The sequence below is a fragment of the Colletes gigas genome, unplaced genomic scaffold (genome assembly GCF_013123115.1).
Source record: "Colletes gigas isolate AHSC1104 unplaced genomic scaffold, ASM1312311v1 Colletes_gigas_Sc00088, whole genome shotgun sequence".
NCBI lineage: Eukaryota > Metazoa > Arthropoda > Insecta > Hymenoptera > Colletidae > Colletes > Colletes gigas.
This window is the reverse complement of record NW_025106716.1, coordinates 177,973-192,950: the sequence shown is the minus strand read 5'-3', so window position 1 is coordinate 192,950 and position 14,978 is coordinate 177,973. Positions and strand designations below refer to the sequence as shown.

Here is a 14,978-nt window from a genome sequence, read left to right as displayed (position 1 = left end):
TCCAGACATACGCTTGAGAAACATACGCCAACTCTCAGCACTCGCCACAACAGTATACAACATTGTATCGAAAAACCACGTTGGAATCAACGTCGAACGTCTTCAACCAGCAAGGACACCGGCAGAACGAGCATCGTTGGACCGCTGCACCAACAGCCGATACATCGACGTCGCTGAGAGCTGCCAAGCAGAAAGGCCCAGACTCAACGAGTCAACGCAGCGGCATCACCAGCCGCAGTAGCAGATCTTCCTGGGAAAACAACGGAACGGTAACGTACGCTCAATTTTACTGCGATCAAGTGCGTCGTCCTTTCGTTCCATTCCCAAATAATATATAGCGTCATGGCTCCAACCGCGGAAGAACGCATGCGGGCATTAAAATTAAAACGCGCAGCGTTTAAACTCGAACTGCTAATGTTTAAAGAAGCCCTTGACAACTGCCAACCCGAAAGCCACGACGTGGAAATTAAAAATAGATTAGCTGATCTGGCAACGGAATTCGCGTCATTTTCTAAAAACCAAGGCGAATTAGATGCCGCGGACGAAACGGGAGAATCAATGAAAGAGTGTCTCGAGATAAAAAACGCGTATCTGACATACATTTCTCGTGCGCAAAAATTATTGCAAGCGGCACAAGCATCCGCCGCACAACATTTAGGTCATGAACGCGGTATTAACATTACGCCAGCCAGCTTAGAAGCGCTGGAAAACGAGATTAGTTTGCCAAAATTGCATCTTCCACAATTCAGTGGACAATATGAAGAATGGCCCGGATTCGCCGATCAATTCAAATCCGCCGTGCACGAAAACCTCCGTTTGAGTGAATGCAAAAAATTAATGTATTTACGGTCATGTTTGCGTGATGAGGCGTCGCGCGTTATAGACTCACTAGAAAATTCAGCCGCGAACTATCAGCCGGCATGGTCTCTACTAGAGGACCGTTACAATAAGCCCGCGGTAATCGTAACCAACCACGTACGCGCCTTGTTCAATTTACCGCACCTTACGAGAGTAACGCATAGCAATCTGAGACCATTCTTAACAGATTTGGAATCGCATTATCGAGCGCTCAAAACACTAAAACAGCCGTCTGCCGACACGCTTTTAATTTTCATGTGCCTATCGCGTTTAGATCAGGAAACGAACCTGAGATGGAAGGAGCACACGCGCGACAACTCGTTCTCTAGTCTCGACGTGCTATGCAAATGTTTGCACAATCGATGCCAAGATATCGAGCCGTCGGGTCCGGCGTTTAGTACGCGTCAGGCGGACGTTTTCAAAGCACGACCACCACAGCATCAATTCGCGCCGCGGCCCACCCAAAACGTACAACACCAATTCGCGTCGCGGCCCGTAAACAATAATAATTATACGACCCAAAAGGTGCATGTGACGACACAAGTCAGCTGTCCCTTGTGCACCGGACCTCACGCGATTTTCGCGTGCGACGCATTCTGCACGGCTCCGGTATCCCAGCGGATAAAAATTGCTTCAGATAAACGGCTTTGTTCCAATTGTTTAAAGAAGGGGCATACTGCAGCTACATGCAACAGCAGTGGTTGTAAGGTATGCCACAAAAAACATAACACCTTCTTACACACCGACACACCGGTAGAACCTCAACCTTCTGCAAGTCGCGTCAATGTCGCTTGCTTAAATCACGCCATAGAAAGTCGCGTCATATTATCCACTGCCGTCATCGAAATTATAGATGAGAATCGACAACCGCATCGCTGCCGAGTTCCCCTGGACTCCTGCGCACAATCAAATTTTATAACGCGACAATTTGCCAAGAGACTCAATCTGCCCTTCTCTCAAACTCAAATTCCGGTCACCGGTATGAATAACATGCAATCGGAAATAACGGAATACATAACAGCTCGTATACAGTCGCGCACTACTAATTTCAACGCCCAGTTAAAATTATTAATTGCTAAGCAAATTACCCTACCTTTACCACACGACGCCATAAATATACAAGCACTAGAACTACCCAAAAACATACCGCTGGCCGATCCGAGTTTCCATAAACCCACAACCGTCGACGGCCTGTTAGGGGCACAATTATTCTGGCACCTACTTAGCGTAGGCCAAATTAAATTGGCACAACCAACAGTCATGCTACGTAAAACATTACTAGGGTGGCTAGTTGTTGGTGAAACCCCTAGCCATAAAAATTCCAAGGCGGTAGTTTGTAATCTGGCAATAAACTCGCTAGATGAACAATTGGCCAGATTTTGGGAGCTCGAGGAAACTCCTCGAGAAAAATTACTTTCGAAAGAAGAACAAGCATGCCAAGAGCATTATTCCATTAACACGCGTCGCGACTCGGCATCTGGACGATACATCGTCAGATTGCCGTGTAACAGCAAAATCGAGCAATTGGGCGAATCCTATGCCACAGCTATGAAGCGATTTTTATCCCTGGAAAAGGCCCTTCAGCGTAATCCCGTAGCACGCGAGCAATACATTAACTTCATGAGCGAATACGAGAGCTTGGGACACATGACTCCGCTTAAATTCTGTTCTAAATTTAATGGCTACTATCTTCCGCATCATGCGGTGCACAAGGAAGATAGCGTGACTTCTAAAATTAGAGTGGTGTTCGATGCATCCGCGAAATCATCCACGGGTGTATCCTTAAACGACGCGCTAATGATCGGTCCCACCATACAAGAAGACCTATTCGCAATAGTTACCAGATTCCGAGTACATAAGTACGTTTTAACCGCCGACATAGCCAAAATGTACCGCCAAATAAAATTAGCTCCGGAAGATCGGCATTTCCACAAGATACTTTGGCGCGAGAATCCAAATGACCCCATGTCCACCTACGTGCTAAATACGGTAACCTACGGCACCGCGTCTGCATCCTACCTGGCCATCAAATCACTTCACCAATTAGCGGATGATGCAGGCGCCCAGTTCCCCCGCGCAGCAACTGTACTGAAATCTGATTTTTACGTCGACGACCTTTTAACGGGAGCAGACACGGTAGAGGAGGCTACGCTAGTTCGCGACCAGCTAATCGAGTTAACAAAAAAGGGTGGCTTCGAATTAAGACAATGGTCGTCAAACAATGTAAAACTGCTACAATCCGTAACTGCTTACAATGAAAGCGACTGCACAAACATAATTGCGGACGAATTTAGAAAAACGCTTGGTCTGTACTGGAGCCAGGTACACGACACGCTCGGTTATACGGTGAAAAGGCATGAGCCCCTTAGGCAGGTAACAAAGCGCGCCATACTGTCACGCGTGGCTCAACTTTTCGACCCGTTAGGTTTGTTGGGGCCCATTATCGTCAAGGCCAAAATATTGATGCAAAAGCTCTGGTAAGTAGGCGTGAACTGGGATGAATCCATTCCAGAAACGTTACATACCGAATGGAAAGTTTTTGAATCGCAATTGAAAAACATCCGGGAATTGTCAATACCGCGCAGAATCATCTGCGATAAGCACATCGAGTTGGAACTACACGGGTTCTGCGATGCCAGTGAGAAAGCGTACGGGGCCTGTATATACATGCGTTCCACTAACACATTCGGACATCACTTCGCGTATTTAGTCTGCTCAAAAAGTAGAGTCGCACCCCTAAAAGTACAATCTTTACCGCGCCTAGAATTATGTGCCGCGGTACTACTTGCAAAGTTATTTAGCGCCGCGGAAAAATCCCTCAAAATAAGAACAAAACAGAAAATTTTTTGGACAGATTCAATGATTGTGTTGCACTGTGTTAAAATAGGTGCGAGTTGTTGTCGCTCTCACCCTTTAACGAGGTGTCCGAATTACGAGGGAGTGGGAATGTGGGGGAAAGTGAATGGTACACGTGTAAATTTCTTTCGCTTATTCAAAATTTTGCAAATTAAAAGAAAAAACAAAATTAAATAAAACAAAAAATGAAGAAATTTATATTTTAAAATCGCGTCAATCCACACGCTCCTTTCTCTGTTTATGATAAACAGGAGCGGGATTCCTTCACAGCGATAAGCAACTGTGTTAGTGGACTGTATTCTTGAACGTTTCTCGTGTGATCGAGAAACGTTCGACTGCAGTTCTGGAAACTTTTAATTGCAGATGGGGAAGACAAGATTTGAATCTCGATCTTCCCACTGCTGCTGGCTTGAATTTTGCAGGAGGTGACAACAGGTGGAGGTTGTAAGGCTCCAGAAATTGTCCACTCCGTGATTCAGCGTCGTTTACTGGTCCGTACGGGACCGGTGTGATGCAAGCCCTTAACTGCGCTAGAAGCGTCCGAAGGTTAAGGTGCTTACACCACGGTGCCCTTTGAACGTCGCTCTACACCGAGTGTCCGTACACACTGGTGATCCGCAACCGACGTTCGAGCCAATCGAATTCAGCCGAGAGCACCCAGGGAATACGCCAAATATGGCCCCTATGGGGGTGGTACTCAAACTGAATTACGATCCTAGGAAACGACGATCCCACTCAGGGTATGCGCCAAAAGGCCCCTATAAGAGTGTTTGAATCGTACAAAAATTCAAGGAAAACCGAGAAGTTTTCTCGGTTCTCGTTGCACGACAGCTGATTACAGCGGTACGTGCCTTCCACACAACGGTGGTGACAATCAAACACTATTTAAGTGTTACGATGATTGTTATCAGCCACCGGTTGTTAATGTGGGTAATCGCTTATGCTTTGAAACAATTGACGCAACGGTGGCGATAATCGAACACTATTGAAGTGCACAAACGATTATGGTCAGCCACCGGTTGTTAACTGTAAATTGTTTCAATGCTTCGTTCGATTCCAGAATGGTTCTGTTAACACAACGATCACTAAACTCACGAAACCGTGAGGTACGAAATCCGACTAGGTTAATTCTTTCGAATTTACCACAGTCTTAATTTCGTTCCGTTTCGGTTCTGTGGTGCAACGATACAATTAAACGGATTTAATTGCTCGTATATCGTGATCGCGGTGTTGGACGAGGTCGGCTTGGACGATGCGAACTCGTCGAGAACCAGATAGCAAGTGATTGCCGAGACAGACCCTCTTATCCGCGATCGCGAGAGGGGAAATTGTCTGTCTCGTATTAATTTTGAATCCTCTCTGTTATTTCGGCGTAGTAACACCGGTTCTCATGGAACCGTTACTGGGCCGATCGCGTGACTATTATCGAAGGTAAATTTGGATTTTTTCTACACGGTATTGCTCCCGAAGCAGGTTACGACGCAGAGAAGGCTCTGGAATGTCGCGAACACTGAGGACAACACCGTATAAGAAATGTCCCCTTTTTTCTATAGATCACGCGAGAATTTAACCGCCGTTTCTTATTAACGAATTAACGCGTTATTTAAACACACTGGCTAAAAACCCCTCCTCACACCTTAAAGGTATTCGTAGCGAATCGTGCGAGCGAAATCCAGCAATCAACGGATGAGGGTCAATGGCGTCATGTTCCGTCGCAGGACAATCCAGCTGATTGCTTATCGCGGGGTGTAGAGCCGTCGGAATTAAGAAATATCAATAATTGGTTTTCCAGTCCTCAATGGTTGCGACAAGCAGAGGACAAATGGCCGTTTAACGCGTTGTTACCTGCCGAGGTGCCGGAGCGCCATACCAGTGTCCCTGGCTACAGCCACTCCTACAATTACAATCATAAACAGATTTTCGGCCTTGGGGCGATTAGAACGTACCATTGCATATTGCCTTCGATTTCACCATATTTTAAAGACTAAACAAAGGCAAACGGGACCCCTTAGCTTAGACGAGTTGAAACTTGCGCGGCAAAGAATCCTAAAATCCGTTCAACAAACAGAATTTACCGATGACATCAAATCACTAATCAAAACACCACATTCATACAAGGGTAAACTTCGAACATTAAACCCGTATTTGGACGAAAAGGGAATTTTGCGCGTGGGGGGTCGCATCATCAAATCCGATGCTACATACGATGCAAAGCACCCAATCCTCATACCGGCAAAACACCATCTCACGGCCCTGATCATTCGCCACGAGCACCTGCGGCACTTCCATGCAAGCGTCTTAGGCACCTTAAACGCGGTTCGGCAGAACTATTGGCCAATTAATGGCATACAAGCGGTGAAACGGTGTATTCGTACCTGCGTACCATGTGTTAAGGATTCTAAAGGAACCTTAACATCGCGAGGTTTATGATACGGACGTGACTTCTCCGTTATTTTTGAGGATTAGGCCTTCAAGACATTTTTACTTGCTAAATTACGTTACGGCCATTAAGGAAACTCCAAACTCCACACGGGACATGGAATCCTTGGAGCTTCCTTGCCTCAATAGCGATTGACGTATCGTAAACCCGCGCTGGCACACAGCTGCGGACCACCGGGGTCTCGCGGTCATTGGGTATTCCCAATGTTAATAATAATGCAGCGTTCTCGCTCACTCCTGCACGGTCTACCTGGACACTGGACAGCAGGGTGGGCGGGAATGTTGCAAAATGCAGGAAACGCCCTGCCAAGGTGACAACTTTGAGGATTGGCTTGACCAATCCTCCCACCGGTTCGCGCTGCGCGTTTTCGTCACCTTGGCAGGGGAAACCGAGCTTAGGTTAAGGGTAGTTTTACTTCTTAGCATTAGATTCGTTTTTGATCGAGCCTTACAACCTCGAGCAGAGTCTCCGCGAGAATACCAAAATTCACGCGTCATCAAAAGAGCAGCGGGCTCTTCCTTGAAGCAATGGGCTTCAAGGTTACCGGTATTTTCCCAAAGTATTTTGGGTGGTCCTTCGAAAAGGAACACAGTACGGAGCTGTGTAATACGCACGGTCCGCGCACTACAGAGCACGAGGGCATAGTAGCTTCGCGGCCGAAACACCATGCTATCGGGCAAACCCGAAAATAACAAACTACCAAATGGGCAACCTACCCAAAGACCGCATTACTTTTAACCGTCCATTTTCAAGGGCTGGTATCGATTACTGCGGCCCAGTTTTTATAAAGGAAAAGCGCGTACGCAACACCAAAACCGTAAAGGCATACATAGCAGTATTCGTGTGCATCTCGACGAAGGCGGTACACCTTGAATTGGTCGGCGATCTGACCACAGATGCATTTTTGGCGGCCCTCAAAAGGTTTTTCGCGAGACGGGGAAAGTCGTCCGATATTTATTCGGACAATGCGAAGACGAAGTGCACAGCTCCTTCAGAGCCTTAATCACCGACAGCGTCATACAACACTACGCTATCAATAATAACATCACGTGGCATTTCATTCCCCCGCGCGCGCCCAACTTTGGTGGATTATGGGAGGCAGCGGTCAAGCAGGTGAAACGCCACTTACTCAGATCCGTCGGGAAAACCCTGCTAACATACGAGACCATGACCACATATCTCGCAGAAATTGAAGCCATACTAAATTCTCGCCCACTCATACCACTAACATCCGATCCGAACGATTTTACCGCCCTTACGCCCGGTCGCTTCCTTATCGGCGACTTGATCACCAGTATCAATGAGTCGAACGTTACGGATGTTCCAACATCCAGACTAACAATGTGGCAGCACGTCCAGCAGATGAAGCAGCATTTCTGGACGCGCTGGTATAAAGATTATCTGCACCACTTGACAGTCCGCAGGAAATGGCACACCAACACCCCAACCGAGGTCAAGGAAGGCACGCTGGTTATCATGCACGAAGACAATGTGCCGCCTATATGCTGGCCCCTGGGACGCGTCATCGCAGTCCACCCTGATGACGACAGCATCACCCGCGTCGCAACGGTAAAAACCATAGCAGGCGAATATAAAAGATCTGTCAAAAGGTTATCGCCGTTGCCGGTGGACTAATTTATCAAATCCAGAATACCTTCGGCTTAATACAACACCGAAACAATGTATATATATGTATAAAAAAAACACAAAAATATAATTAAAATATTCGAGTCACTAGATGTTAAGTTACATTCACAAGACACTCTGTAAATAGTTACAACTACACACTAAACTTTAAGCTACACTCAGCAATATTATAACACACTTTCTAAACATTTATAAAATATTCACAGACCTCAGCAGTCACACACACGCGTACATACACGCACCTACACAGTGAGACATGCAGACTTACAACCTGCCTCAAACAAATTTTGTACAGTATATAGATAAGTTAAATTTTAAGGTTCATCATGTAAAATAATCTTCTGCAAAATCTTTACTTGTTGACCGTAATCGGTCAAGGGGGCCGGTATGTTGCGACGTGAGCAGGACCTCGCAATTTAGCCTTTATGGCAGGGTTAGTTGGCGACAGTCAAGGCCCTCGGTCGAGCCGTTGGCCGGGCCTGCAAACGACCCTCAGCCTTTTGTTACTCAAGGGTAACCAAGACGGAGTTTTCTAGACAACTGAAATGCACGTGCGCGCACTTTCACTTGGCTAGCTTTCACTTAATTGTTACTAACATTCAAATTTACTAGAAAACTCCGTCCCAACCCCGGAAAGGGCTTCCTCACCAGAGCCTGCCCTTTCCGTCAGTACAGTCAAACCACACCCACACAGAACAACTACACCAATCATTCAGAACCAACGACACTCCTACAACACGACACATTAGCCAATAAGAACATTCCACCATCCATGTAAATACCGACATCAGACCTGAAATAGACATTCCACGTTACACAGTCAAAAAATCAACTACGCTCGTTCAGTACTTTATTCATTTATTCCAACTATTCCGATAGTAATAACTTACTCTTCGGAAAGCGTTCCTTTCGCGCCACTCCAATTTTACCGGTCGCGAGAGTACACGCAACAATAAGATTTGTATTAATTGAATTATGAAAAAATCTAATCAAATTATTCTTTTATTCCAGCATCGCTGCTATCAACTTTTTCGTCAACTGAAAATGCTTTGAGCGAAAGCGATGTCAGAAAAGTTTTGTCAACGGTTTTACATCATTCTAGAGATTGGGAAGGAGAACGAGTTAAAAGCCACAGAAAAATCCGAGAGACGCACGAAGATACAACCTTACCTCAAGATTGATGTTCACTTTCACACTATATTGGAACTTTCAATGTCATTCCCTTCTGGGTCAGTCCATGCCAAATCGACCACATTTTTCCCTCGATGTCTGGGATTTTGTTCAAACCAGAATTATATACAGGGTGTTCGGCCACCTCTAGCAAAAATTTTAATAAGCGATAGTAGAGGCCAAAATAAGACTAAAATCAAGTATACTAATTTGTTGATGGAGGCTTCGTTACAAAGTTATTAACATTTAAAGTTCTGCCTGAATCATGGCAACCATCGAGCATATGCGTAAGCGTGGGAGGTCAGGAGACGATGTATTACAGGAACCGAGCTTACCGACTTATCGATCGCCTTTCGTGTCTGCGTCAACTCTCAGGACGGCGAACGTGGTACGTTGAATGAAATCCGACAGCCCCTCGTTTTTGCGTCAACTCCCAGGAAGGTAAACGCATATCGTCGAATAGGATTCAACCTGTCTTATGAACATCCAGAGGGGCATATCAATACTCGCCCGACAAGATGTTCACAGAGAGAGGGTGAATGCCTCTTTTAACACACACATTTTTTTCTGTATGAAAATCACCCACACGCGAGCATACACGCATCGCGATTGTCCCGTCCGCGAGTGTCCACGTGTACGCGCACCACGATTGTCCCGACCGCGAGTGTCCACAAGTAAATACTTTTCGACGAGCACCACTATTCAATTAAATAATACACGCGCACCGTGATTGTCCCGTGACTGAATATTAATTCAGATTGTATAGTTCTAGAGCTATTGAATGTCCGTATTCGTTGGCGACTGCCTTCGAAATGAGAAAAGACAAACGATGACGAGTAGCGAGAAAAGCAGACACATTATTAAAGTGCCGAACGCGCGGCCTACGAAGCATACATTGTAAAGCCCCGACATTTTTACTTTCCGACTTATGTAGGCATAAGTATGATAATGGAAAAAAATGTACAGAATTTTGTTTACAGAAATACACGTTTTAAAACTCCCCGATCATAAATATTTCTTTTTACTTAATATTTAAAATATGACACCCAGAACGTACATGGAAATTGTTACAATGTATGCTTCGTAGGCCGCGCGTTTGGCACTTTAATAATGTGTCTGCTTTTCTCGCTACTCGTCATCGTTTGTCTTTTCTCATTTCGAAGGCAGTCATCGGGACAATCACGGTGCGCGTGTATTATTTAATTGAATAGTGGTGGTCGTCGAAAAGTATTTACTTGTGGACACTCGCGGTCGGGACAATCGTGGTGCGCGTACACGTGGACACTCGCGGACGGGACAATCGCGGTGCGCGTATGCTCGCGTGTGGTTTTTTTTTGGAAAAAAGTATGATGGTGCGTGTGCAACAGTATTTATTTGTGGACACTCGCGGTCGGGACAATCGCGGTGCACATACACGTGGACATTCGCGGACGGGACAATCGCGATGCGTGTATGCTCGCGTGTGGGTGATTTTTATACAGAAAAAAATGTGTGTGTTAAAAGAGGCATTCACCCTCTCTCTGTGAACATCTTGTCGGGCGAGTATTGATATGCCCCTCTGGATGTTCATAAGACAGGTTGAATCCTATTCGACGATATGCGTTTACCTTCCTGGGAGTTGACGCAAAAACGAGGGGCTGTCGGATTTCATTCAACGTACCACGTTCGCCGTCCTGAGAGTTGACGCAGACACGAAAGGCGATCGATAAGTCGGTAAGCTCGGTGTTCCTGTAATACATCGTCTCCTGACCTCCCACGCTTACGCATATGCTCGATGGTTGCCATGATTCAGGCGGAACTTTAAATGTTAATAACTTTGTAACGAAGCCTCCATCAACAAATTAGTATACTTGATTTTAGTCTTATTTTGGCCTCTACTATCGCTCATTAAAATTTTTGCTAGAGGTGGCCGAACACCCTGTATATGTTGTAGTCTTCGTGAAATTATGCTAGGATTAAAGTAATCATTTTCTCGATTTGGAATTTGTTTAAAGAATACGGAGTCTGGAATTTTACGATAAGCATAATTTCACGAGGGCCAGAACATGTATATATATTCTAGTGTGGACAAAATCCCAAACATTGAGAGAAAAAAGTGATTGATTTGGCGTGGAATAACCCTTCTTCTTAATGATTTAATTTCCTTAATTATTATTATTATTCATTATTCTAGTGTATCAAATCATATAAATATAATCAATCCCATTGTTATTTTCTTAATTTCAACTTTTATTACCTATACCCACAACCCTGCAATCAACGATTATATATATAGTATACATAATAAATGAAAAATTGAAATAAAAGAGCAGTCTTATTTCATTTGCGAATTAATTTAAAGAGCTCAAGCCTACACCACAGATTTTTTATGAGATATCCCTCATGAGATTTCATTAATGTCTCCCAATGAGGGCCTAATAAGGCTATCCTGATGTGGGCCTAATGCATTTGCCCTCGCTGAATAGTCATTGGGAAGCCTAACGTGGGCCTAATACGTTTGGCCTCACTGGATAGTCATTGGGAAAGCCTAATGTGGCCCATACGGGGGGTTCCTAATACGGGCCTCATGCGAATTTCCCAATGAGGCAGTCGCGGATGTTCCGCGTTACATGCCGCATGCTGACGTGATGGAGCTGCCCCATTCGAGCCTAACAGCCAAATTGGACTAGTTAAATACGGACCTAATGTCTGCCAAACTAATAATTCTAGTCGGGTACATTACGAAAGTTTGAAGACATTTTGTGGGCCACCAATATATTGTAGATGAAGTACATGCCTATTTTGCTTTGTGCATTTTGATGTCGCCAGTCCAAAAACCCACTGTGCAGTCATATTGGTCAAAAAGAAGCGTAATCGAAACACCAATATTTCGAAAAACAATGCCGTATTGGAGATTTGCCCAAATTTCACGTTTTTTGCACTTTACTGACAATGAAGTTGCAAAAGATGACGATCGTTTATGTAAAGTGCGAAGTGTAATCAATTATTTCAATGAGAAATTTCAAAATATCTACACTCCCGCCGAATACATTTCGTTAGATGTATCGCTAATGAAGTACACGAATGTCGTACAAACAGTATAATCCGTCCAAAAGAGCACGCTTTGGAGTGAAATTTTATAAATTATGTGAATCCAAGTCGGACTATTGCATTAAATTCAAAATCTACACTGGTCAAGGTTTAAATAGAATTGCGAATGTAAGTGCATCTGAAAATGTGACAATGTTTATTTCCACAGTACTAGCTGGTTACGGGCATACTCTATTTTTGGACAATTGGTATTCCTCGCCAAGTCTATTTCAAACGCTACAGTCTATAACAATTAACGCCATAGGAACAGTGAGAAGCAATAGGAAGAATATACCTAAAGAACTCGCAGCTGCAAAACTAAAATGATCTGACGTGATATCGCGCTCGTGTAATGGAATTTTGGTTGTAAAATGGAAAGACAAGAAAGACATATATGTAATGTCCACGAAATATAGTATACATATAAGGTAGACTGCAAGCAACGACGGGGGATTATTGTAAAAATACGAATGAGATTATTCTAAAAATCCGGGATAGAACATTGTACAAATTCGACCACAAAATATTATAAAGGTCCTCGTCGTGGACTAAATCAATTACGCTTCACTAATAAATTATTTTATTAAAACAACCAGCATTTTGTACTTCGTCGTGAGCCAACAATTTCAACTCTGTCGCGATGTACACGACAATCATTATTCAACGTATTCAGTGATGAAAGCGTCAGTCCTCGCGGAGGACTTTTATGACTCTCTTTCGCTAAACTTTTTCTACGCTAAGTATTTTCCAGTTTCGTTTTTCCGTCTTTCTGTCCTATTTCTTTTTCTCTACCTTTGCTATTAGGGTAAGAATGTGTATATATTGAAGGGACGCTTGAAAAAAGCCCCAGTCTGTTATAGACGGCCCGATCCGTAAAAGACGCGTGCACGACCAGTCTGGTAAAGACGAAGTCGCGTTGTAAAGACAGTTCGTTAATAATATTACCTACGTGTGGCTACACCCCCACACCCGCGAAGAATAAACATTTAAACAATTGTGAGGTAGATCGTGGGATTGTCATTTGAACCCCCAGCCCCCTCAAGGGTTTGTTTAATCGGAAGTCGAATGGGTATCGATTCGGATGTTGAAAGATTGCACGTGGTGTGTCGACTAAACTAAGGTTCGAAGGACCACCCCTTTTTCAGGGGACTAACGAGACTGATTGTGGTTGTATTATATTTAAAACTCAACAAAAATATACACGTGACTGCGATTATACACAGACTATGGAAGGCTAGCGCACTATCTGATAGTTGAAAATGGTAAGGGCAAAATCACGGCATTCCGCCGTTTTTATACTGCTGACTACTTGTGGCGGGGGTGCAGCGATGCCGACGTAGCTTGGCGTCCAAGGCGGAGAGTGCTATGTTTGGCAACTCCGGGGACTTTGCACCTCGTGCGTCAGCCCGCGTGCGTACCATCGACGAAACAAGGGAGGTCCATGCTTTCGCTAACCTAGTTTATGACACTTTGTCCCTTTGCTTAACGAAACTCTACGATATTTTTTGCCCATGCTGGCCTTGACGAAACTTTACAAACGCGGTTTTGTGTCATAAACCTGGTCGATTCACCGAAGCCCAAACAGGGTTCTTTCATTGTAAATAATTTTGCAACATACTGTAAGTTTGAAGTGCCAGTCATCAGGGACCAGAATGTGTTAAGAAGATATGTAATTATTATAACATTAGGTTTTTCTATGAGGGAATGAATTATGAAATCTTAACCATAATCCACAAACTTAGAAAGTACATTTTATTATTGGAAATGTTTTTTATTTTAAAATATTTACGGCTACGTATTATGTATGTATCGGTACACAGATATTTTTATTTCCTTGATAACTAATTACTCGTTGAATTATTGCACAATTTTTCAGGTTAAGTTTCCGGATATGAAAACGTAAATGCGAACCATAATTTCACATTTGTTTAACACCTTATTTAATTTGTAAGGTCAAAAGTACTGTTATCGTGAAAAAAATTGTTCGCTACAAACTCACGTATTAAATGAACATCCAGCTTTATTAAAATATAGGGCATAGAAAACGTAAAACTATAAGTGGTTTATATAACGTTAAGGTACAATGGAGAAGGACCTTGTTGTATGCCAGTATGTCTCATCATGTTTACGCGCATATCTTCTTCATACAGAACTACAAAACATCTCATATTCCTTTCCTTCGTGATTTCATCGTTTATCCTGGCTCACACCCGAACCTTGACCACTGACTCATTTTTGGAAGCTCTTTTCAACCCTATATACTGTTGCGAAGCCGAAAGGTCCGCGAGCTTGACAGAAGAAACAGGCTCGCGTTCCCTTTCATGGACCGAGATTCCCGATAACCGTTCCAGAATTTGCGCAACATTAGAGGATAGGACTAGATATTGGCTCTCGTCAGCTCCAATCCTCCCTTCAACAGCAGCATCCCTGGCCGAAACAGTAGCCCTCTCCGCAACCTGCCTTTCTTCGGCCCACACCCGTTCCTGTTCGAACATCCGCTGCTGCTCCAGAAATTGCGCGGAGATGCTTCTCTACAAATCCCCAAACAACACTTCCAACGACGAAGCTTCCTTCCCGGCGATAGAACGCGTTACAATCCCGCTTCTGACACCAATGTTTCTCACACTCCGAAGAGTCCTCCAGAAGGTGCATCATGACATTCCTGAAGGGTCTCGGTGATCTTGCTCTTTGGTACTACCAGTAACCAACTGGACTCATCTTCTTCAACAGATTCCCATCTTCGGAACAATAATCTGTAAGATATTTTTCTTTAATATTTCAGTACAATGGTCCGTACGGAAAGCTAACTTGGACGTAACTAACGAAATTATTATTAACAAGCGATTAACTAACTAAATGAATAAATTTTAAATGCACACTTCATGTGAAACACACACATAGTCGGCAATGCCGTTAATCGCTACTCTCACATAATGTA

At 44.1% G+C, this 14,978-nt stretch overlaps 1 protein-coding gene across 1 annotated transcript; it reads left to right on the top strand.

Moving 5' to 3' along the window:
* The first annotated feature begins 342 nt into the window (after positions 1-342).
* LOC122403996 lies at positions 343-7,789 on the top strand. Its single transcript, XM_043407847.1, has 3 exons — positions 343-3,335; positions 6,908-7,075; positions 7,150-7,789. Exons 1-3 carry the CDS (start codon positions 343-345, stop codon positions 7,787-7,789), a joined length of 3,801 nt encoding a protein of 1,266 aa, XP_043263782.1.
* Positions 7,790-14,978: the final 7,189 nt, after the last annotated feature.

Bases quoted from the DNA above. Each gene is read 5' to 3' on its own strand.
- LOC122403996 (XM_043407847.1), top strand. From the start codon at position 343: ATGGCTCCAACCGCGGAAGAACGCATGCGGGCATTAAAATTAAAACGC. The intron at 3,336-6,907 runs GTAAGTAGGCGT...TCCATTTTCAAG, and splicing joins ATATTGATGCAAAAGCTCTG to GGCTGGTATCGATTACTGCG. The intron at 7,076-7,149 runs GTTTTTCGCGAG...CAGCTCCTTCAG, and splicing joins TTTTTGGCGGCCCTCAAAAG to AGCCTTAATCACCGACAGCG.